The 24,479-nt window shown below is 53.3% G+C and overlaps 1 protein-coding gene and 1 pseudogene across 1 annotated transcript; both read left to right on the top strand.

The window, feature by feature from the left end:
• Positions 1–5: 5 nt before the first annotated feature.
• LOC130266450 (spectrin beta chain, non-erythrocytic 4-like) lies at positions 6–13,776 on the top strand (the record flags this gene model as incomplete). The annotated part of the gene is made up of 13 exons (XM_056515719.1): positions 6–284; positions 3,541–3,671; positions 3,755–3,959; positions 4,343–4,965; positions 5,728–5,866; positions 5,952–6,036; positions 7,217–7,413; positions 8,150–8,550; positions 8,654–8,716; positions 9,165–9,545; positions 11,283–11,456; positions 12,128–12,170; positions 12,903–13,776. Coding segments are annotated over 13 exons (2,868 nt in total), but the record flags the coding sequence as incomplete, so codon positions are not given.
• A 478-nt stretch (positions 13,777–14,254) lies between these two features.
• The window catches only part of LOC130266446 (zinc finger protein 271-like), a 36,626-nt pseudogene continuing 26,401 nt past the window's right edge, over positions 14,255–24,479 (top strand).

Raw genomic sequence — 24,479 nt, 5'->3', positions numbered from 1 at the left:
CACAGAACCTGCGCCGGGAGATCCAGGTGCACCGGCCCCGCGTGGACGAGGTGCTGGAACGCGCCGCCGCTGTTGCCACCATCAAGAGCCCCGAGGCCGAGGGTGTGCGGTGCCTCCTGGAGCGCTTGGGGACGATGTGGGCCGAGCTGCAGGAGCAGACGGAGCGCCGGCAGCAGACCCTGGATGCCACCTACCAGCTGGAGCAGTACTACTTCGACGTGGCCGAGGTGGAGTCGTGGCTGGGAGAACAAGAGCTGCTCCTGATGAACGAGGAGAAGGGGAAGGTGGGATTCAGAGAGGTGATGTTGGGGTGGTTGGGTTGGTTGGGTGAGTTGGGTTGAGTGATTGAGTTGGTTTGGTTGGGTGAATTGGATGGGTTGGGTAATGTTGGGTTGGTTGGGTTTGGTTTGGTGATTGGGTTGGCTTAATTGGGTGAATTGGGTTGGTTGGGTTGGGTTGGGTCTGGTTGGGTCAGATGATGTTGGTTTGATTGGGTGAATTGGTTGAGTGGTTGGGTTGGCTGGGTTGGGTGGAGTTGGTTGATTTGTTTGGGTGAATTGGGTTGGTCAGGTAATGTTGGGTTGGTTGGGTTGGTTGTGTTTGGTTTGGCCATTGGGTTGGTTTAATCTGGTGTATTGGGTTAGTTGGGTTGGATGAGGTTGATTTGATGGGGTGAATTGGATTGGTTGGGTGATGCTGTGTTGGTTGGGTTGGGTTTGGACATTGGGTTGGTTTAATTGGGTTGGTTGGGTTGGGTTGGTTGTGTTGGGCTTGTAATTCGGTTGGTTTATTGGGTGAATTGGGTTGGATGAGGTTGGGTTGTGTTGGGTTGGATTGGGTTGAATTGGGTTGGGTTGCATGAGGTTGATTTGATTGGGTGAATTGGTTGAGTGATTGGGTCATGTTGGGTTGGTTGGGTTGGGTTTGGTTGTTGGGTTGGTTGAATTGGGTGTATTAGGTTGTTGGGTTGGATGAGGTTGGGTGCATTGGGTGAGTTGGCTCAGGTGGCTGATTGTGTTGGTGGGCTTGGTTGAGTTGATTTGGTTGGATTGGTTGCTTGGTTGGGTTGGGTTGAGTTGAGTGCATTGGATGGGTTGGGTTTGTTGATTAGGTTGGGTTGGGTTGGGAGGTTGGGTTTGTTGGGTTGGGTTTAGTTGACTTAGGTTGGGTTGGTTGCATTCATTGGCTGATTGCATTGGGTTGGGGTGGGTTGGTTGGGTTTTGTGGTTGAATTGCTGGAGTTGATTGTGTTTTTTGGGTTGGTCAGTTGATTAGGTTGGGTTTCATTGGGTTGGGTTGGGTTTGTTAAGTTAGGTGGTTGAATTGGTTGGGCTCGTAGTGTTTTTTAGGTTGATTGGTTGATTAGGTTGGATTTAGTTGGGTTGGGTTGGGTTTAGTTGGGTTGAGTGCTTGAGTTGGTTGTGGTTTTTTGGTTGGTTGATTAGGTTGTGTTAATTGGATTGGGTTGGGTTGGTTGGATTGGGTGGTTGAATTGCTTGGGTTGGTTGTGTTTTTTGGGTTGGTCAGTTGATTATGTTGGGTTTCATTGGGTTGGGTTCGTTTGGGGTCATTGCTCAGCTGATTAGGTTGGGTTGGGTTGGGAGGTTGAGTTGGTTGGGTTGGTTAGGTTGGGAGGTTGGCTTGGATGGGTTGGTTGGGTTGGTTGAGTTGGTTGGTTGATTAGATTGGGTTTAATTGGGTTGGGTTGAGTTGGTTGAGTTTGTTGATTACATTGGGTTTAATTGGATTGGGTTGAATTGGTTGGGTTGGTTGTGTTTTTTAGGTTGGTCAGTTGATTACGTTGGGTTTAGTTGGGTTGGGTTCGTTTGGTTGCATTGCTCGGCTGATTAGGTTGGGTTTAATTGGGTTGAGTTGAGATTATTACACTGCTTGTTTTATTAGGTTGGGTTGGTTGGGTTGGGTTTGTTGGGTTGAGAGATTTAGTTGGTTGGGTTGGTTGGGTTGGTTGGTTGATTACGTTGTGTTTAATTGGGTTGGGCTGAGTTGATTGGTTGATTACGTTGGGTTTCATTGGGTTGGGTTGTATTGGTCGGTTGATTACATTGGGTTTAATTGGGTTGGGTTGAGTTGGTCAGTTGATTACATTGGGTTTAATTGGGTTGGGTTGAGTTGATTGGTTGATTACGTTGGGTTTCATTGGGTTGGGTTGGGTTGGTTGCATTGCTCGGTTGATTAGGTTGGGTTTAATTGGGTTGAGTTGAATTTATTGCACTGTTTGGTTTATTAGATTGGGTTTAGTTGGGTTGGGTTGGGTTGGGTTGGGTTGGGTTAGTTGGGTTGGGAGGTTGAGTTGGTTGGGTTGGGTTGGGTTTGTTGGGTTGGGAGGTTGAGTTGGTTGGGTTGTTTGGGTTGGTTGGTTGATTACGTTGTGTTTAATTGGGTTGGGTTGAGTTGGTTGGTTGATTACATTGGGTTTCATTGGGTTGGGTTGAGTTGGTTGGGTTGGTTAGTTGATTAGGTTGGGTTTAATTGGATTGGGTTTAATTGGTTGGGTTGGTTGTGTTTTTTGGGTTGGTCAGTTGATTACGTTGGGTTTCATTGGGTTGGATTGGGTGATTACGTTGGTTGGGTTGAGTTGTGTTTATTGCACTGTTTGGTTTATTATGTTGGGTTTAGTTGGGTTGGGTTTGTTGGGTTGGGAGGTTGAGTTGGTTGGGTTGGGTTGGGTTTGATGGGTTGGGAGGTTGAGTTGGTTGGGTTGGTTGAGTTGGTCAGTTGATTACATGGGGTTTAATTGGGTTGGTTTGAGTTGATTGGTTGATTAGGTTGGGTTGGTTGGGTTGGTTGGGTTGGTTGGTTGGTTGATTAGGTTTGGTTTAATTGGATTGGGTTTAATTGGTTGGGTTGGTTGTGTCTTTTGGGTTGGTCGGTTGATTACATTGGGTTTAATTGGGTTGGGTTGGGTTGGTTGCATTGCTCGGTTGATTAGGTTGGGTTTAGTTGGGTTGGGTTGGGAGGTTGTGTTGGTTGGGTTGGTTGGGTTTGGTTGGGTTTGTTAGGTTGGGAGGTTGAGTTGGTTGGGTTGGTTGGTTGATTACATTTGGTTTAATTGGGTTGGATTGAGTTCGTTGGTTGATTACGTTGGTTTTAATTGGGTTAGGTTGGGTTGGCTGCATTGCTTGGTTGATTAGGTTGGGTATAATTGGGTTGGGTTGGGTTTGTTGGGTTGAGTGGTTGAGTTGGTTGGGTTTTTTGGGTTGGTTGGTTGATTACGTTGGGTTTCATCGGATTGGGTTGAGTTGGGCAGTTGATTACATTGGGTTTAATTGGGTTGGTTTGAGTTGATTGGTTGATTACGTTGGGTTTCATTGGATTGGGTTGAGTTGGTTGGTTGATTACATTGGGTTTCATTGGGTTGGGTTGAATTGGTTGGGTTGGTTGTGTTTTGTGTGGTGGTTGGTTGATTACATTGGGTTTCATTGTGTTGGTTGCACTGATTGACCGCACTGGCTGCATTGCCATGCTTCTGTTGCCGTGCCCAACAACACCAACCCTCAACCCACCCCATCCCTTCACCAGGACGAACAGAGCACCCTCCAACTCCTCAAGAAACACCTCCTCACCGAACAAACTATCGAGAACTACGAGGAGACCATCGCCCAACTCTCCCGCCAGTGCCGCGCCCTCCTTGAGCTCGGCCACCCCCAGAGGTCCGCCCACCCCCCGCTCGCCTCCAACCCCCGGCCTCTGCCGCGGCGCTGCCGGGGCTGACGGCCGCTGTGTCCTTGCCCAGCGAACAGGTCAGCAGGCGGCAGTCGCAGGTTGACCGGCTGTACGTGTCTCTGAAGGACCTGGTGGAGGAGCGCAAGGTCAAGCTGGAGCAGCAGTACTGGCTCTACCAGCTCAACCGCGAGGTGGACGAGCTGGAGCACTGGATCGCCGAGAAGGAGGTGGTGGCCGGCTCGCCCGAGCTGGGGCAGGACTTTGAGCATGTCACGGTGAGGATGGGTGGGAGGGTGGAGGCGGCGCCGGGTGGGTTTGAAGTTGCTGGGGGTTGTGGTGGAGGCTCTGGCTCTTGGTGGGTTTTGGTGGTATCAGCAGGGTATTGTGGGTGGGTCCTGATCTCTGCCAGGGGTTCTGGCACCATCCTGGTGGTCCTGACATCATCCTGGTAGTCCGGGCACCATCCTGGTGGTCCTGGCATCATTCTCATGGTCCTGGCACCATCCTCTTGGTCCTGGCACCATCCTGGTGGTCCTTGCACAATCCTGGTGGCCCTGGCCATTCCCTGGTGCCGCCACCATCCCCACCCCACCCAGGAGCTCCCAACCCCTGCCCACCCCTGACTCCTGCCCCACACCCGTCCCCGGTGCCACCGCAGCTGCTGCAGGAGAAGTTCCTGGAGTTCGCCAGCGAGACGGGCAGCGTGGGCCAGGAGCGCATCGCCGCCGTCAACCAGATGGTGGACGAGCTCATCGACTACGGCCACACCGACGCTGCCACCATCGCCGAGTGGAAGGACGGCGTCAACGAGGCCTGGGCCGACCTCCTGGAGCTGATGGAGACGCGCGCCCAGATGCTGGCGGCGTCCCACGAGCTGCACAAGTTCTTCAACGACTGCAAGGAGGTGCTGGGGCAGATCGAGGAGAAGCGGCAGCGCCTGCCCGAGCTGGCGGCGCGGGAGGGCAGGACCTCGGCCGGCGCTCTGCAGAGAGCCCTGGGCGCCTTCGAGCACGACGTGGAGGTGCTGGTGACGCAGGTGCGGCAGCTGCAGGAGGGCGCGGCGCAGCTGCGGACGCTCTACGCCGGTGACAATGCCGAGGCCATCGCCGGACGGGAGCAGGAGGTGCTGCGGGCGTGGAAGGAGCTGCTGGCGGCGTGTGAGGAGTGCCGGCTGCACGTGGCCAGCGTGGCCGACAAGATCCGCTTCGTGGGCACCGTCAGGGATCTGCTGGCGTGGATGGATGGGGTGCTGCACCAGATGGGCGCCGGGGAGAAGCCCAGGTGGGGGAGGTGGCTGTGGGTCAAGTGCTGGTCTGTCCCAAGGTCCTGTGTCCTGGTCTATCCCAAGGTCTGGTGTCCTGGTCCATCCCAAGGTCCCATGTCCTGGTTCATCTGAGCATCTAGATCATGTTCCTCCTTGGGTTCAAGGACCAAGTCCTGGCCTCTCATGGACCCAAGGACTAGGTCCTGGACCATCCCAAGGTCCTGTGTCATGGCCCATCTGAGGATCTGGGTCCTGTCCAACCATGGGTCCAAGGTCCCATTTTCTGGTCCATCTAAGGATCCATGTCCTGTCCCACCATGGACCCAAAGACCAAGTCCTGGTCCATCCCAAGGTCACGTGTCCTGATCCATCTGAGGATCTGGGTCCTGTTCACCAGGACCAAGTTCTGGCCTCTCATGGTGCCACCATTCCATGTCCTGGCTCATCTGAGGGTCCATGGCCTGTCCCCCATGGACCCAAGGACCAAGTCCTGGTCCATCTAAAGGTCCCATGTCCTGGTCCATCTGAGGATCTGGGTCCTATCCCACCATGGGTCCAAGGACCAAGTCCTGACCTCTCATGGTGCCACCATCTCATGTCCTGGTCTATCTGAGGATCTGGGTCCTGTCCCGTCATGGACCCAAGGACCGTGTCCTGGCCCACCAGGAGGACCCCACACCCTTCCCCAAGCCAATGTCCCCTCCCAGCCACCAAAGACCCCCCTCCATCCCCACGTAATTTTGGGTTTTGGTGCCACCCTTGTCCCTCCCCTGCCCCAGGGACGTGTCCTCAGTGGAGCTGCTGATGAACGACCACCAGAGCCTCAAGACTGAGATGGAGGCCCGGGCCAAGAACGTGGCCACCTGCCTGGAGCTGGGCAAGACCCTGATCCTCAGCAAGAGCCCGGCAGCTGACGAGGTGCCGGGGATGGGGGTGGGAGACGTGGGGAGGGGGTGCAGTGGAATTTTGGGGTGTCCCAACCCATGTCCTTCACCCCCTGCAGATCAAATCCCACATGGAGAAGCTCCTGGCCAAGAAGAAGGAGATGACGGAGAAGTGGGACAAGCACTGGGAGTGGCTGCAGCAGAGTGAGTGCCACCAGCCTGGGGGGACACCGGGGGACATCGGGTGTTGGGGGGACGTTGGGTGTTGGGGTGACATCAGAAGGTTTTTGGGGGACGTTGAGTCTTGGATGGTCACCAGGTTTTTGGGGTGGGCATTTGGTTGTGGGAGTCACCAATTTATGGGTGTCACCAGCTTAGGGGACACCAGGTTATGGAAGGGGTCATCAAGTCTTGGGTGGGCATCAGATATTGGGTGGACATTGAGTGTTGAGGTGGACATTGAGTGTTAAGCGGACATTGAGTGTTGGGGTGGACATTGAGTATTGGGTGGACATTGGGTGTTGGGTATACACTAGGTCTTGGGGTGGACATTGGGTTTTGGGGGTCAATTTATGGGAGTCACAAGGTTATGGGGGACACCAAATTAGGAGTAACACCAAATTACAAGAAACGCCAAATTATGAGGAACACCAAATTATAAGAAATACCAAATCACAAGGAACACCAAATTATAAGAAACGCCAAATTATGAGGAACACCAGATTATGGGGAACACCAAGTTTTGAGGAACACCTAATTACGAGGAACGCCAAATTACAAGGAACACCAAAGTATAAGGAACACCAAAAAGAAGAAACACCAAATTATGAAGAACACTAAATTACAACAAACACCAAATTATGAAGAACACCAAATTATAAGAAACGCCAATTTACGAGGAACTCCAAATTATAAGAAACACCATATTAGGAGAAACACCAAATTATAAGAAACACCAAATTACAAGGAACACCAAATTTTAAAAACCACCAAATGATGAGAAATACCGAATTATAAGAAACACCAAATTATGGGAAACACCAAATTATGAGGAACACCATATATGAAGAACACCAAATTATGGGGAATGTCATGTTATGAGGAACACCAAATTACGAGGAACACCAAATTATGGAGAACACCAAATTACGAGGAACAGCAAATTATAAGAAACACCAAATTATGGGGAACAGCAAAATACGAGGAACGCCAAATTACAAGAAACACCAAATTATGAGGAACACCAAATTAGGAGGAACAACAAATTATGGGGAACACCAAATTACGTGGGCCACCAAATTACTGGTGACCCCAGCCTCTGAGGTGGCCCCAACCTCCGCGGCGACCCCGCGGCGGTGACAGGTGGCCCCGGCTGTGCCGGCAGTGCGCGAGGTGCACCAGTTCGCGCAGGAGGCCGTGGTGGCCGACGCGTGGCTGACGGCCCAGGAGCCGCTGCTCAAGAGCCAGGAGCTGGGCAGCAGCGTGGACGAGGTGGAGCAGCTGATCCGGCGGCACGAGGCGTTCCGGAAGGCGGCGGCAGCTTGGGAGGAGAGGTTCAGCTCCCTGCGGCGCCTCACCACGGTACGGCGGTGCCGGGGATGTCACCGGGGATGGGGGCAGCTGTGGGCTCAGCAGAATCTCCTCGTCTGACCTTGATATTCATCCTGTTCCCATCTTTGTTGTTTCCATTGCTGGCTTCGTCATCTTAATTTTCATCTCCATCTTCATCTTCCTTTCCTTCATCTCCATCATCTCCAACCATCTCTATCTCCATATCCATCATCTCCATCATCTCCATCACCTCCATCTCCACCCCATCCCCATCCCATCTCAATAATCTCCATCACTGTTGCCATCTTCATTTCCATCTTATCTCCAACCCTCCCATCCCCATAATTTCCAACCCATCTCCACTCCTATCTCCATCACATCCATCTCCACCCCCATATCCATTATCTCCATCTCCATAATTTCCGTCTCTATTTCCATCACCTCTGTCTCCATAATCTCCATCATGATCATCTCCATTAACATCATCTCCATCACATCCATCTCCATCATCTGTCTCCATAATTTCCATCTCTATCTCCATCACCTCCATCTCTATCTCCATCACCCCATTTCCATACAACTTCATCACCATCTTCATCACCATCTCCATAATCTCCTACCCCATCATCTCTAATCCATCTCCACCTCCACCCCATTTCTACCTCCATCATCTTCATCTCCATAATTTCCATCTCCCTCTCTATCATCATAATTACCTCCATCAACATCTCCATCATATCCATTTCCACCCCATCCCACCCCACAGATCGAGAAGCTCAAGGCCGAACAGAACAAGCAGCCGCCGACGCCGCTCCTGACCCGCAAATTTTTGGGGGAACCCCCGGGAGGTGCCGACCCTCGCCGGCCGGAGCCGCGCGTCGCCTACATCCGGCACGAGCTGCGGCCGGAGCGCCTCCAGCCCAAGCTTGACCGCGTCCAGACTCCGACCACTGAGGGAGGACCCTCTGAGCCACCCCCGGCCACCACCGCTGTCACCGCGGCCATCCCCACTGAGTCCCCAGTGGCCCCCAAGGCCGAGGAGCCCGGTGAGGTCCGGTCGGTGCTGCCGGAGCGGTGCCGGAAGCGCCAGGAGCACTGGGAGCGCTGGTTGGAGCGCCAGGAGTCCAGTGAGCCGGAGCTGCCGCGGCACGACGGGAAGGGCGGCGGGTGAGCGAGGGGATGCTATGGGGACACCAGGGGGACACTGTTGGGCCAGCAGGGAGGGAGCGGTGCTGAGGTGACCCCACCGTGGTCCCCAAATGTCCCCCAGCAGCAAAGCCACCCTGGCCGACATCGTGGAGCAGCTGCAGGAGAAGGAGGCGTGCCGGCTTCGGTGAGTCCTTGGTGAACCCTTGGTGACCCTTTGGTGGCTCCTTGGATTCCTTGTGTCCCTTTGGATTCCACTCCTCTGAATGTCCCCTTCATGTCCCACCAGACATCCCTCAGTGTAGCCTCCATGTCCCCCTCAATGTCCCCTCCACGTTCCCCTGGAGATTCTTCCATGACTCCCCGGAGATCCCTCATTGTCCCCTCAGGGTCGCCTCCATGTTCCACTGGACATCCCTCATTGTCCCAGTGGAGATCCCCTCAATTCCCTCTGGACATCCCTCCATGTGCCCCTCAGTGTCCCCTCATTGTCCCCTTTAATGTCCCACTGGATATCCCTCAGTGTCCCCTCCATGTCCTACTAGAGATCCTCTCTGTGGCCTCCTGGAGATCCCTCCGTGTCCCCTCATTGTCCCCTTAAATGTCCCCTCTGTGTCCTCTTCACATCCCACCAGCCACTCCTCCATGTCCCCCTGGATGTCCCCTCCGTACCCCCTCATTGTCCCCTCAGTGTCCCACCAGCCACCCCTCACTGTCCCCTCCCTTCCCCAGCCCCGTGACCGCGACTCCCCCGCCCGTCTCTGCCCTGGCCCCGAGGCTCTGCCGGAGAGGACTCCAAGGCCGGACCGTCCGCGGGCGCGGGACCGGCCAAAGCCACGGCGCCGACCACGCCCCAAGGACTCAGGGCAGGGTCTGGGGGAGCCGCGGCGCTCGCGGTCGGCCCCGGCACAGGGCAGTGCGCAGCCGCCGCCGCCCCCCGCGCACACGGTGACACACGAGGGGTACCTGCTGCGCAAGCACGAGCTCGACGGCGCTGGCAAGAAGGCGTCCAACAGGTCTGGAGGTTCTCCACAGTTTGGGGTTCATGGGTGATGCATTGGAATTTGGGTGGTCATCCAGGGTTGGGGGTTCTCCAAGGGTTGGAGGTTCTCCAAGGGTTGGGGTTCATCAAGGGTTGGGGTTCACCAAAAGTTGGGAGTCCATCAATGGAAGGCATTCACCAAGAGTTGGAGTTCACCAAAAGTTGGGGTCCATCAATGGAACACATTCATCAAGGGCTGGGGTTTATTGATGGAAGGGGTTCTACAAGTGTTGAGGTTCACCAAGAGTTGAGGGTTCACCAGCGGTTGGGGGACATCACTTGAAGGGGTTCTCCAGGGGTTGGAGTTCAGTGATGATCCACTGGAATTTGGGGGTTCACCAAGAGCTGGGTGTTCATAAAGAGTTGGGTGTTCATCAAGAGTTGGGGTTCATCAATGTTCCACCAAAATTTAGGGGTTCATAAAGGGTTGGGGTTCACCAAAAGTTGGGGGTCCATCAATGGAAGGCGTTCACCAAGGATTTGGGTTCACCAAGAGTTGATGGTTCACCAAGACTTGGAGGTTCTCCAGGGGTTGAGGTTCATCAATGATCCACCAGAATTTAGGGGTTTACCAAGAGCTGAGGGTTCTCCAAGGGTTGGGGTGTCCATCATTAATGGGGTTCACCAAGAGAGGGAGTTCATCAAGAGTTGAAAGTTCTCAAAGGGTTGGTTTCAATCAATGATGGGGTTCACCAAAAGCTGAGGTTCACCAAGAGTTGAGGGTTCTCCAAGGGTTGGGGTCCATCAATGATCCACCAGAATTTGGGGGTTCATCAAGAGTTGGGGGTTTTCCAAGGGTTGGGGTCCATCAATGGATGGGGATCACCAAGAATTAGGGGTCCATCAACGGAAGGGATCCACCAGAATTTGAATTTTGGTCAATCAACAAAAGCAATTGACCAAAATCTGCTATTAACCAACAATACAAACATATCAAACGCAACCCACCTAAAATTTTGGGGGTTCACCACCCAAGGGTTGGGGTTCACCAAGAGTTGAGGGTTCTCCAAGGGTTGGGGTTCATCAATGATCCACCAGAATTTAGAGGTTCACCAAGAGTCGAGTGTACACCAAGATTTGGGGGTCCATCAATGATGGAGTTCACCAAGCGTTGGGGTTCATCTAGTGTTGAGGGTTCTCCAAGGCTTTGGGTTCACCAAGACTTGAAGGTTCATCAAGAGTTGGGGGGTCCATCAATAATGGGATTCACCAAGGGTTGGGGTTCACAAAGAGCTGAGGATTCACCAAGAGTTGAGGGTCCATCAATGGAAGGGTTCCATCAGAATTTAGGGGTTCACCAAGAGTTGAAGGTTCTCCAAGGGTTGGGATTTATCAATGATCCACCAGAATTTGGGGGTTCACCAAGAGTTGGGGTCCATCAATGGAAGGGTTCCATCAATGGAAAGTGTTCACCAAGGGTTGGGGATTCTCCAAGAGGTGGGGTCAGTCAATGGAAGGGACTCACCAAGAGTTGACAGTCCATCAATGATGCAGTTCACCAAGAGTTGGGGTTTACCAAGAGTTGGGAATTCTCCGAGAATTGGGAGTTCTCCAAGGGTTGAGGGTCCATCAACAGAAGGGATCCACCAGAATTCAAATTTTAATCAACCAACAAAAGCCATTGACAAAAATCCGCGATCCACCAACGCTCAGAACATTCCAAACCCAAAAAAATATTTTTGTTGGGGGTTCCACCAAACCCCACGAGCAGGTCCTGGGTGAACCTCTACTGCGTGCTGGCCAAGGGCGACCTGGGCTTCTACAAGGACGCCAAGGGCCCGGCGGCCGGCGCCACGCACGCTGGCGAGCCGCTGCTCAGCCTGCACCGCGCCACCAGCGACGTGGCCAGCGACTACAAGGAGAAGAAAAACGTCTTCAAGCTCAAGTGAGCGCCAGGCTGCGGCGGTTTTTGTGGGGCTGGTGTCATTTTTGGGGGGTGTGATGTCATTCTTTGGGGGGTGATGTCATTTTTTGGAGGGGTTGATGTCATTTTGGGGGGTGTGATGTCACTTTCGGGATCTCGTGTATATTCGGATGAGTTCTGTTGACATTTTTGGGTCTCTGATGCCATTTTTGGCGTGTCTGTCATTTTTGGGGCCTCGTGTTCATTTTGGTGTCTCTGATGTCATTTTTGGAGTCTCCTGTTGATTTTGGTGGGTTCTGATGTCACTTGTGGAGTCTCTAATGTAGTTTCTGGGGTCTCTGATGTCATTTTTTGGGTCTCGTATTGATTTTCGGGTCTCATGTTGATTTTGGGGTCTCTAACTCTATTTTAGAGTCTCTAATGTCACTTCTTGGGTGTCTGATGTCACTTTTGGGGTCTCTAATGTCACTTTTGGATCTCTGACGTCATTTTTGAGGTCTCATGTTGATTTTCGGTTTTTTATTTCACTTTTGCATCTCTGATGTCATTTTTGGTGTCTCTGATGCCATTTTCGGGCTCTCTGATGTCGTTTTTGGGGTCTCTGGTGCCACTCTCGGGGTCTCCCGCTGCCTTTGGTGGCTCTGATGTCCCCAAGTCCCGGTGGCCTCGGTGACACCGTCCCTGTCTTGCAGGACTGGCGACGGGAGCGAGTTCCTGCTGCAGGCCAAGGACGAGGTGCGGATTTGGGGCGTCCTGGCCGGGTATTGGGGGGGATGATGGTGGCTTTGGGGGGTTTCATGGGGATTTTGGGGGTCTGATGGTGATTTTGGGGAGACTCATGGGGATTTTGGGGGTCTTTGTAGGGTTTTGGGGACTCTCAGGGTGGTTTTTGGGGTCTCATGGTGATTTTGGGGGTCTCATGGGTGTTTTGGGTGGTGATTACAGGGGTCTAATTGTGATTTTGGGGTGGTTTAGGGATGCCTCATGGTGATTTTGGGGGTCTCATGGGGATTTTGGGGGTCTCATGGAGGTTTTGATGGTTCTCAGGGTGTTTCTGGGATGTCTGACCCCATTTTCCATCACTCAAACCCCATTTTCTGTCTCTCTAACCCTGTTTTCAGGGTGTCTCACCCCATTTTCCATCTCTCTAATCCCATTTTCTGTCCCACTAAGCCCATTTTCCATGTTGCTGACCCCATTTTTCGGCATCTCTCTCACCCCATTTTCCATCTCTCTCACCCCATTTTCCATGTCCCTGACCACACTTTTGGGGTATCTCAACCCATTTTCCATGACCTTACCCTATTTTCGGGGTGTCTCCCCCCATTTTCCATCTCTCTCACCCCATTTTCCATGTCTCTAACCCCATTTTCTGTCTCTCTAACCCCATTTTCGGGGTGTCTCACCCCATTTTCCATGTCCCTGACCCCGTTTTCGGGGTGTCTCACCCCGTTTTTCGGTTTTCAGGAGGACATGCAGGGCTGGCTGCGGGCTCTGGCCGCCAGCGCCCAGGAACACGCCGAGCTGGCCCGGTGGCAGCAGGGCCTCCTCACCACCTCCTCCACCGACGAGGGGCTCCCGCGGCGCGACCCCGACCGGCCCCGACGGAAGTGACCCCCCCAAAACCCCAAATTTGGGGTCCCAAGCCCCCCCTCAAAACCCCAATTGTGGGGTGCCGGTCCTTCCCAAACCCCTGATTTGGGGTCCCAGCCTCCCAGTTTTGGGGTCCTGAGTTCTGGGTTTGGGGTCCTGAACCCTGGGGTGGGCTCGGGGTCCTTTCCAAAACCCAATTTTGGGGTCCCAAACCCTAAATCTGGGGTCCTGCACCCTCCCAAAATCCCACCTGTGGGGTCTCAGTCCTTACTAAATCCCGATTTTGAGGTCCTGAGTTCTGGGTTTGGGGTCCTGATTCTCGGATTTGGGGTCCCAATCCTTCCCAAACCCCAATTTTGGGGTCCTGAACTCTAAATTTGGGGTCCTGGTCCTTCCCAAATCCCCACTTGTGGGGTCCTGGCCCCCTCTGAGCTCCTGTTTTGGGGTCCCAGCCCTTCCCAAACACCGGATTTGGGCTCCCAAGCCCTGGTTTTGGGGTCCAGCGCCCCCTCCAAAACCTCAATTTTGGAGTTCAGCCACCTTCCCCCAAACCCCAAATTTGGGGTTCTGGCCCCCCTGAGCCCAAATTTTGGGGTCCCAGTTCCCCCTTTCCCCCAGCACAAGCCATAGAGATCCGGGGGGGCCCCAGCGCCGCCATTGTATAAATGTAATAAAGCACCTGCTGCACCCCAAAACGAGCCTGGGGCATTTGGGGGTGTCCTGGGGGAAATCTGGGGAGTCCTGGGAGGGGTCGGGGGTGTCTTGGATAGGTTTTGAGGGAGTCCTGGGGGGGTTTGGGGGTGTCCTGGGGGGAATCTGGAGAGTCCTGAGAGGAATTTAGGGAGTGCTGGGGGAGTTTGGGGTATCCTGGGGGGGATTTAGGATCGACTGGGGGAGATTTGAGAGGCATTTGGGGAGGTTAGAATCGACTGGTGGGGGTTAGGATGGGATGGGGAGGTTTAGGACCGACTGGGCGGGGTTAGGGGAAACTGGGGCGATTAGGGACCCACTGAGGTGTGGTTTAAATGTAACTGGGAAAGGTTTAGGACAAACTGGGCCCACCCAGTCCATCCCAATCCCTCCCAGTCCCTCCCAGTCCATCCCAGTCCCACCCAGTCCCTCCCAGTCCATACTAGTCTCACTCCGAGGGCCGGGCCAAACCTGCCCGGATCAAACACGCCGGACCTGGAGCGATCCCAGTCCCGGTCCCGGCCCCGGTCCCTGTATCGGTGCTGGTTTCAGTCCCGGTCCCAGACCTGGATCTGGGCCCGGCTTTGGTCTCGGTCTCGGTCCCGGTTCAGATGCAGCTCTCGGTTCGGGTCCCCGGGGATTTTCGGCTCCTTTGGCAGATTTTAGGCCGAATCTGGTGGGTTTAGGGTGGATTTGAGATCCTTTCCAGTGATTTCAAAAGATACAGGCGGCATTTCGGTCTCATCTGGGTGATTTTAGGCCAAACCGGATCAATTTAGAACGGAGCGGCGCTTTGGCCCCGCCGCTTTCCCCTCACAGTTCCCGCCCTTCCCTTGGCCCCGCCCCTTTCCCCTCACAGTTCCCGCCCTTCCCTTGACCCATCCCCTCCCAGGTCGGGGTTCCGAACGGGGCAGGAGGAGGAGGGAGGGAGGAAGAGGCGGAGCGGCAGCAGGAGCAGGAGGGGACGAGGAAGGATTCGAGCGCCATCCCGGAGCTGCCTGAACTCGCAGCGCCCCCGGGACCATCGCCCCCCATCCCGCAGGTGCCCGGGGAGGGGGAGCTCGCCCCAAATATCCCGGGGGTGGTCCCTGGGTTTGGGGATTTTTGGGGGGGATGTTTGGATCTTGCCGGGCTCCAGAGGCGCAGGTGGCCCTCGGGGGGACATCGGGGGGTCCCCGGGAGGTGTTTTTGGGGTCCCGGTGGGTGCGGGCAGAGCCCCGTTGGGGGGCGGGGGGATGCGGGTCCCCCCGCGGTGGGGGTTGGGCTTCCCGGGCCGGGTCCTGCGAGCTCTGCCGGGGCCGCGTGGGGAGCGCGCGGGAGCGGCGGGATCGGCGGGGGGACAGCGGTTTTGGGGAGCCCCGGGAGAGGCGCGGCTTCCCTGAGCGGGAGCGCAGACACAGGAGAGCCCCAGAAGGGCAAAGCGGGGAGCCCGAGAGGGGGGGACCCCTGGCATTGCCGGGACCCCGGCGGGGGGTGCTGGGGCTGGAGGGGCGGCATGGCCGGGAAAGGGCTTCGGGGCTCCCGGTGCCGCCAGTGGCTGCTCCCAGCATGAGCCCAGTTGCTCCCCGCGTGTGCTTCCAGTTTCCTCGGCACTCCCAGCATGAGCCCGGTCACTCCCGGCCATTCCCTATGATGATGGAATTTGCCCCTGTACCGTCCCAGTTACTCCCAGTTCCTCCCAGTGTCTCCGAAACAGAGAAAATAACAAAAACGCCCAACAACAGTATAAAATTAGGAGAGTGAAAGCGTTACATTATTATCTGGTCAGGATGTAGCAGAGAAATCTTCTCATCCACACATAACCCGTGTGTGCAGAGAGAATCATTCCATGAAACTCCGTTTTTAGGAAATTTTTCACATCTTTTCTACAGTCACAGAAATGAATTGGGTCAGTGTTCTTTGGTCTCAAGTTGCAAACACTCAATTCCGAATTTTTGGTCTCTTTTTGGATCCGGATATCTCCTCTTCTGATGTTAATTACATTCATTGCCTGATTTTATCAGTCTTTTCAGAGGAGGTGTCTGCAGCTGTGCCAGAGGCAGAGTCTGGGGTGGATGTTCCTGGGTGGCCACTGATGTTCTGTTAATGGCCGCTGATGGCCCTTGAGCATTCCAGCTGCTCCCAGAGTGTTGAGGTGTTGAGTTCATCCCACCCCACCTGGTGCAGCAATGCCCTGCAAAGAAAATTAAAAGTATTTTAGGGCAAAGGCAAATAAGAACCCTTGATTAAAGCTTTTTTTTAAAGGGATATGTTTTCCAACACCACTTTGGTCCAGTGTGTTCCCAGTTCTCCCAGCTGCCCCTAGCACAGTCCAAATCACTCCCAGTACTCTCCCAGTATGAGTCCAGTCTTTACCAGCAGGGCCCCAGTCACTCACACTTGCCCCCAGTTGCCCGAGCATGATCCCAGCTTTCCCCCCCAGCTCATTCCCAATATCTCCCAGTTAGGTCCCAGTCACCACCCCTATGGTTTCAGACACTCCTAGTATATCCCAGATGCCCTGAATAATCTCATAGTCATTCTCAGGCATCCCCGTTGCCGCTGGAACAGTCTCAGTGCCTCTCAGCATGGTTTGTCCATATTTTTAGTGAATGGAAATGTTTGCAGAATGCAAAACTCCAAAGCTGAGCAGACAATTCCTCTTGGTGGGACACTGGGGGTCCCGGTGGCAGCTGCCGGCAGAGGCAGCCTGGAGGAGCAGAGCCCTGTGTCCCCCAGGACCCCAAAGTGGGGAGCCCAGAGAGGGGGGAGCGCCGCCATTGGCGGGACCCTCAACAGCCTGGAGAGGGGCAGGGGGGACTCCTTGGACCCCCAGCACCCCAAAGCAGAGAATAAGGGGAGAAGGGACCCAAGGACCCCAGAATCCCCCAGCATCCCTAAATGGGGAGATGGAAGAGGGGGGAGCTTTTTGGATTGCTGGGGCTCCCAGCAGCCTGGGGAGGGCGGGCACCGAGTAGATGGGGGACCCCCAATAGAAGCGTGACCCCCAGCAGCTGGGACAGGGGGGAACCCCCGAACACCAAAGGGGAGGGACAATTGCCAGGAACTGCTAGGAGGCAGTTTCAGGGCTTAGTGTTGGTGTTTGGGAGGTTTTGATGGAGCCCAGATGCCCGGGGACTTGTAGAGATGGACTTGGGCAGGAGGAACCCCCAACACAACGCGCTCATCCCTTGTGTTTCCCCAAACCAGGATTTCCCATTGCCAAGCCGTGGCCCAATGGAGGAGGAGGCTGCAAGAAAGAAGAAGATAGCCCAGGAGCCCCAGACAGGTGAGGAGGAAGTCAGGGCCCCTTTCCCCCTCTGTCCTGCTCCATCTCCCAGCCCAGCACGGCCCCGGCTGCAGGACACCCCGCTGCCGACACCGACCTGCCGGGGACATGCTGGGGGGATCTCCTTCCCCTTCCCTCTGGCACGGAGGCAAATCCCATCCTGTCCTTGTCCTTCCTCGCCCAGACAAGGAACTGAGCACGGAGAGCAGGGAGGACAAATCCCCGCGGCAGAACCTGGTGGAAGAGGCCGTTTGCAGCGGCTCCACGGCGCAGGAATCCAACGGGGAGGAAAAGCCGCGGAGATCCCGCACCAGGAGGGGCTGCAAACGCAGATCGCGGGGATCTGAGGAGGAAAGACCCAGCCTGGGCCGGGCAGGCAGCCGGAGATGGAGCCAGAGCTCAGACCTGGTGGTCCATGAGCAGCTTCGTGATGGGGAGAAGCGCTACAAGTGCTCGGAGTGTGGGAAGAGCTTCAGATGGAGGTCCAGCCTGATCCGTCACCAGAGTATCCACACTGGGGAGAGGCCCTACGAGTGTGGGGAGTGTGGGAAGAGGTATCACACCAGAGCCCTTCTCCTCGTGCACCAGCGCACGCACACAGATGAGAAGCCCTTCCGCTGCCCCGACTGCGGGATGGGATTCAGGCAAAACTCCAACCTCACCAACCACCGGCGCATCCACACCGGGGAAAAGCCCCACGAGTGTGAGGAGTGTGGGATGAGCTTCAGGCAGAGCTCCACCCTGATCGGCCACCAGAGGATCCACACTGGGGAGAGGCCCTACAAGTGTGAGGAGTGTGGGAAGCGCTTCATCCAGAGCTCCACCCTGATCGGCCACCAGAGGATCCACACTGGGGTAAGGCCACACAAGTGTGGGGACTGTGGGAAGGGCTTCAGGGAGCGTTCCAGCCTAATCATTCACCAACAGATCCACACTGGGGAGAAGCCCTATGAGTGTTCTAAGTGTAGGAAGAGGTTTCCCACCCTCTCTCGTCTTGTAAAACACTACCAGACACACACGGAGGAGAGGCCCTACGAGTGTCCTGACTGCGGGAAGGGCTTCAGGCAAAACGTCCACCTCATCACCCACCGGCGCATCCACACTGGGGAGAGGCCCTACGAGTGTGACGAGTGTGGGAAGAGCTTCTCCGATAGATCAGCCTTCAACAGACACCAACGGAGGCACCGGTAAGGGAAGCCCTGCGAGTGCCCCGAGTGCAGCAAGAGCTTCGTGCGCTGCTCCAACTCCATCCCCCACTGTAGGAGCCATGCTGGGCAGAGCCCTGGTGACCCACATTCCCTGGGATCCATGTTGGGAAGACACCTGCCTGGTTATCCTTGTGTTTTGTCCTTAGTTTTTCTCTTTTCTCAAGTCTCATTTTGCTCCAAAAGCCATGAGGGATCGATCACCTCAAAACCACTCAAATCCCACTGAAAATACCTCAGTTTTGAATCAAAATGACTCAGTCCAAATTCAAAGTCCATTGTTCTCTCCTCAAAACAACTCAATCCCACACGAACCTTACTGTATTCCAGAGCTGCCAGGGTGAGAATATGTTGGAAGGAGAGTGAGAGATGTGTTGCTTCGCGTTGGTGACACAAAGCAAGGGCGACCTGGTCAGGAGGGAGACCGCGGCGAAACTACAAACTGGCCACGACAAATTGCACACTACACCAATATGGTGGATGGCAAAGTGCGTTTATTATTTGACGGGCACCGGCTTAAGTACCCGACAGGTGCTTACGTCACTTTACCATGCCGACTGTGATCGGCTAACACTGTGGAGAGGGAGGGGCCCTAACTCCTCGTACACCGCGTGATCTTCCGAGCGGTTTTCTAGCTAACCACATTTCCCCCCCTTTCCATGAACAATTAACCTTTACAACTGTATTAAACTTGTGTTAGTATCAACTTGTAGAACGTGTTAGTAACAAGGCCTGAACTATTCTAAACATTTAGGTGCAACCACAACTTGGTTTTATAACTTGTGAACTGGTAAACTGAACGAGTGACTGAACTTGCTTAGGATAACTGTCTTTGTTCCAAAAGTAAAACATCTATTTTACTAAGACGATTTTTAACGAACTGGGCTATCTTATTGAGCAAACAGTTTCTGTAGAACTCCGTAACAACATCCTAACAAACAAGGAACAATTAACAGTGTAACAACAGTAATGACAATTACAAAACTAGGAATTTGAACCAACTTGTGACAACAAGCAGTTTCAATATGAAGGCTCTCATTTTGAATGAAGTCCCTTCAATTAGTCTTTTGTTCCTTCTTCTTGTAGTCTGTATTTTCTTGTTTTGCTCTGCTACATACTCAGGAGCAGTTTGTCAGGGAATTCAGACCAAGAAACTCAGCACATTTGGGAAATGTGGCTCTGTTCTAATCTGGCTTGAGTTGCTGTCCCGCTTGTCTTTGCTGCTTTTTCTCTGCAATACAAAACTCAGATGTCCAGTTAGATTGTTTTGGAACTCACAAAAGATGCTGTATGGATAAATGAAAGGGATACACACACAAGAAATTAATTTTGACATATGTGAAGAATAGAAGGTGTACTTAGAAAAGCGAGTTTAATGTAATGACTAACATAGCACATAACTAAAACCTTCTCACTTCTTTGCTTTCAATTTAATACCTTTAATTTTTAGTAGACCACTCCTTTTCCTTTTTTCTCACGCTCTGTTTCCCTTTTCTTTTTCCTTCTCTTTCCTTTTCTTCTTGAAGTCTTTGAAGCACTCTATCACCCCTTGTCTTACCATTAACCAGCTTACACATATTCTCTTCACTTGCTTTTTCATCTTCATTGCAACTTCTGGTACTTTTCTACTAACAAAAATTGTAGTTTAACTCATCATCTGTAAAGTGCTTTTTAAACCGTGAAATAATACTGATCTTTGAACAGAAAACATGGTAAGAAGTATTTAGTAACTTTTAAGACTTATTACTATTAATTAAGCTACTTTTTTTAAATAAAGACTGGGCGCTGTAAAGATTGTTGATTAGTACACTTGGCAGTTCCTGCTAAGATGATTGTCTTACAGAAGGAGTAGAGGTGCCCCTTAGTACTTACTGAGGTAGATGTTGCCAGCAGAATTACTTCACCCAGTGGAGCTGTGACTGACTGCTAGCAGAAGCAGCATTATTGGCTGAAAATTTTATACTGAGCTTAAAATCAATTTCAGTTACAATCAGTCTTGAATATAACTGAGGAAACAATGGAAAGAACTAGAAGTTAGACTTACTAAAACTTAGAAGATATTATAAAGATTATCTTAGGAGAACTTGAAATTTATACTGTTAACTTAATTGCCTTTTAAACTAAAATACAGAATAAAAATAGAACTAAATTTGACATATGTAAAACAATTTAGCTTCTTAATTTAATACACTCAAATTTGAGACAACGAAAGCAATAAACATATCTTTAAGCTACATAAAATTTACCTAAACTTAACATTATCTAAATATGACAGAAAACCTATTTGGATTAGCACAGGAAACTTGCACCGTTATGTTAATTTGTTGTTCAGAGCAGGCTTGGTAATAGTAATAACAGTTTTTCCTTTTTCTTCTCCGTTGTTGATGCTTGGGAGCCTTGGCTTTCAAGCCTTCTTGAACCCAGCTTGCTGTAACACGCTTTTGCTTTTGGTAAGAACAGTATCGGTTAAAGTTTTGCTGAAAGTCCCTGTGGTTACAGCTGTGGGCAATGATCACTGGATTTTTGGGATCTACCGGGGAGTAGGTTGGCAAGTTGTTATCAATTCTCTTGACCGGGAATATTCGTGCCGCTGCATCGGGTAAATCAGCAACTGCTGACTGAATTTCCTTCCAGTCCGTTAACGGCATGGTCTTAGAAAGGCCCTTTTTATTTGTGCGTGGGACAAGCGGGTTAGTAATTTTGGTGGGTACTGCTGACATGCCGCTGCTGTCAGAATCGGAACTGGATTCGAAGGATGGGTACCGCTTTTTGCTCTTTTGTTTCCCCCACCACTCATCCCACGGCAGCCGCCGAATCCACCCATGTTCACTGTCCGACTCGGAGGAAGTCGACTGACAACGTTTTTCCAGGCAGTGGCACCTTTTAACTGGACTCCGCCCCCTAACTGCCTTGTTGGCGGGTTCCTCCCTTTCTCTTCTCCGCCCCCCCTCAGGGGAGCCTATCGCCTTATGTGGGCGTGTTTTGGGGCGCACTCCCTGATTGGACATTGGTGGTTCCTCCCCCTTGCCAACCGCGGTCTCCTCCCCATGCTCGCAACTGCGCGTGTCCATGGCGGGAAAGCGCTGTGTGTCCCGCCCCTCTCCCTCTCGGCCGGCGCCATTTTGTGGAGCATAGGGTGACGGCCGTTCCCAAACTTTATTGCCCTGAAACCCACAGGCTCCGTCATTATCTAGCTGTGCTTCGTATTTGGTGATTAGATTAAGGGACTGGGGTCGCGGGCGGAGGTTAGTTTCGACCGACGGACATGGTTCTACGACGCAATCCTTGAGCGCGGTCTGTGTAGCAGCTCCCACACCCACCTTGGGTGTAATTTTCAAACAGCTACGGGCTGCCTTCCACGTCTCTTGCTCTATAAGAGCCTTTTCGAGCGCCTGGATGACCCTCCCCCAACTCTTGAGACACTTGCTGGAGCCCGAAGTAATAACATCGTTTGCAAGTGCCTTAGTACAAGCGTCCCAACAGCCTGGGTGCAGGATGTCGACGGGACAATCAATCGCTTTTAACTTCAATAACTGCATGATTGCGCATTCAAAATCTTTTTGCTTGCACTCGATCCCCCACTGTCTATAAACCTCAAGAATTACCTTGCACAGCGAATCCATGCTGGCGGTACGGGAGCGTCCTCCCCGCCGGAGTCAGTCCTGCTGCTCCAACCGTCTCGCCTCCTCCAGCGCGAATCCCGTCGCCCGCTGCTCGAACCCGTGTGCCGGGGAGCGGACGGGGTTCGGCGCCCGTGTGTTGCCTTGGGGTTTCGGCACCACTATGTTGCTTCGTGTTGGTGACACAAAGCAAGGGCGACCTGGTCCGGAGGGAGACCGCGGCGAAACTACAAACTGGCCACAACAAATTGCACACTACACCAATATGGTGGATGGCAAAGTGCGTTTATTATTTGACGGGCACCGGCTTAAGTACCCGACAGGTGCTTACGTCACTTTACCATGCCGACTGTGATCGGCTAACACTGTGGAGAAGGAGGGGCCCTAACTCGCACACCGCGTGATCTTCCGAGCGGTTTTCTAGCTAACCACAGAGATGAGGGATCCAAATTTGTAGCGGTGGGATCAGGATTGTGTTTGGCGGCTGCCTGGGTGGGCTGGATTTGGCAGTAAATACAACTTTGACAATTCCTGATTTCTGTCCCATTCTCTTTCAGTCAGTTGAAGTCTATTTTCAGTGGCACCTTCTCAGTGATTGTGTTTGTATCCTCCTTTCTCTCCTGCCTCTCTCTGCCTGCTCTGTTTCTCTCTCAGGGTCTCCCTTGAGCCAGGGCAGCTCCCACCAAAGACCCTGCCCTGATTCAATTCCCAGTGCAGGAGCTGCAACAGCCATAGGTGAAGTTCTGAAGGCTGGCAGTGAAATGTCCCTGTAAGATCTTGCTGCACTTGGCTTTTGGCCCCTTCTGAAGAGCTTTGCCTTCAAGGACAGAAACATCTTTTCCTGGCTGGGAACTGGAATTCCAGAGCCTAGCAGTGTGAGCCATGCAGGACCATGCAGACTGGGATCATGGGGGCTGGGATCACATGGACTGGGATTGTCCAGACTGGGACTGCACAGACTGGGACCAGCTGGATCAGGGCCATGCAGACTGGGATTGTACAAACTGGGATCACATGGACTGGGATTGTACAAACTGGGACCATATGGACGGGGATGGCTGCTCCAGAACGATGCAAAACAAGGTGGTCTCGCCCCACCCAGGGGTCCCTCCCAGTCCTGCCCAGTCCCGCAGTGAACGAGGAGCTTCTGAAGCGCTCCTGGCGTCAGTCTCCGTCCTGGAGATCTCAATCTCAATCTCAATCCCAGAGCGGTTCTGGTCTCAGTCTCATTCTTGGTTCTATAGCGGTGCCAGTCTCGGTGCCAGTGCCGGTTCTGGTTTCAGTCTTGGATCAATGTCGGTCTTGGTCTCGGTTTTCGAGTGGTCCCAGTTCTGGTGCTGGTACTGGTGCTGGTCCCATATTGGTGCCACTCTCAGTTCTGGTGCCGGTGTCAGTCTTGGTGCTGGTCCCAGAGCAGTTCTGGATCTCTCCTGGTGCTCGTCCCAGTGTCGGTGCTGCTCTCAGTATTGATCCCAGTGCCAATTCTGGGGCTGGTTTCAGCCTGTGTCCCAGTCTCAGTTCCAGTGCTGGAGCGGTGCTGGTCTCAGTTCTGGTGTCAGTTCTGTTCCCAGTCTTGGTCTCTGTAGTGAATGGGCCAGGAGACCAGCTCCTTTTTCAAGGCCTTTATTGAAAATCAGTTCTGGGTGGGGCCCGAGGGGTCGCGCACAGCGCCGCTGCTTGGGAGGAGAGGTTCATCTCCCTGCAGCGCCTCACCACGGTACGGCGGTGCCGGGGGTGTCACTGGGGATGGGGCAGCTCTGGGCTCAGCAGAATCTCCTCGTCTGACCTTGATCCCATTTCCATCTCTGTTGCTGTTTCCATTGCTGGCTTTGTCCTCTTCATCTCCATCTTCGTCTTCATCTTTGCCTCCATCTTCATCTTCATTTTCATCTTCATCTCTATCATCTGCAACCCTGTCTCCATCTCCATCATCTCCATCACCTCCATCGCCATGTCCATCATCTCCATCTGCATCCCCATCATCTCCAACCATCTCTACCTCTGTATGCATTATCTCCATAATCTCCATCACTGTTGCCATCTTCAGCTCCATCTCATCTCCAAACCTCCCATCTTCATCATCTCCAACCCATCTCCATCACCTCCATCACCATCTCCATCACCTCCATCTCCATCCTCTCCAACCATCTCTATTTCCATCTCATCTCTGTCATCTCCATCACCTCTATCTCCACCCCCATCTCCAGCATCCCCACCCCTGTCCCCATCTCATCTCCATGACCTCCATCTCCATAATTTCCATTATGTCCATCCCCATCTCCATCACCTTCATCTCTACCCTCACCCCCATCTCCATCATCTCCCATCTCCATAATTTCAATTTCCATTATGTCTATCACCTCCATCACCATCTCCATTATGTCCATCTCCACTCCACCCAATCCCACCCCACAAATGGAGAAGCTCAAGGCTGAACAGAACAAGCAGCCGCCGACGCCGCTCCTGACCCGCAAATTTTTGGGGGAACCCCTGGGAGGTGCCGACCCTCGCCGGCCGGAGCCGCGCGTCGCCTACGTCCGGCACGAGCTGCGGCCGGAGCGCCTCCAGCCCAAGCTTGACCGCGTCCAGACTCCGACCAGCGAGGGAGGACCCTCTGAGCCACTCCCGGCCACAGCCGCTGTCACCGTGGCCTCCCCTGCCGAGCCCT

The sequence above is a fragment of the Oenanthe melanoleuca genome, unplaced genomic scaffold, assembly GCF_029582105.1.
Source record: "Oenanthe melanoleuca isolate GR-GAL-2019-014 unplaced genomic scaffold, OMel1.0 S046, whole genome shotgun sequence".
Taxonomy (NCBI): Eukaryota; Metazoa; Chordata; class Aves; order Passeriformes; family Muscicapidae; genus Oenanthe; species Oenanthe melanoleuca.
Note: the sequence above shows the minus strand (reverse complement) of the source record. Positions and strands in the feature narration are given on the sequence as shown.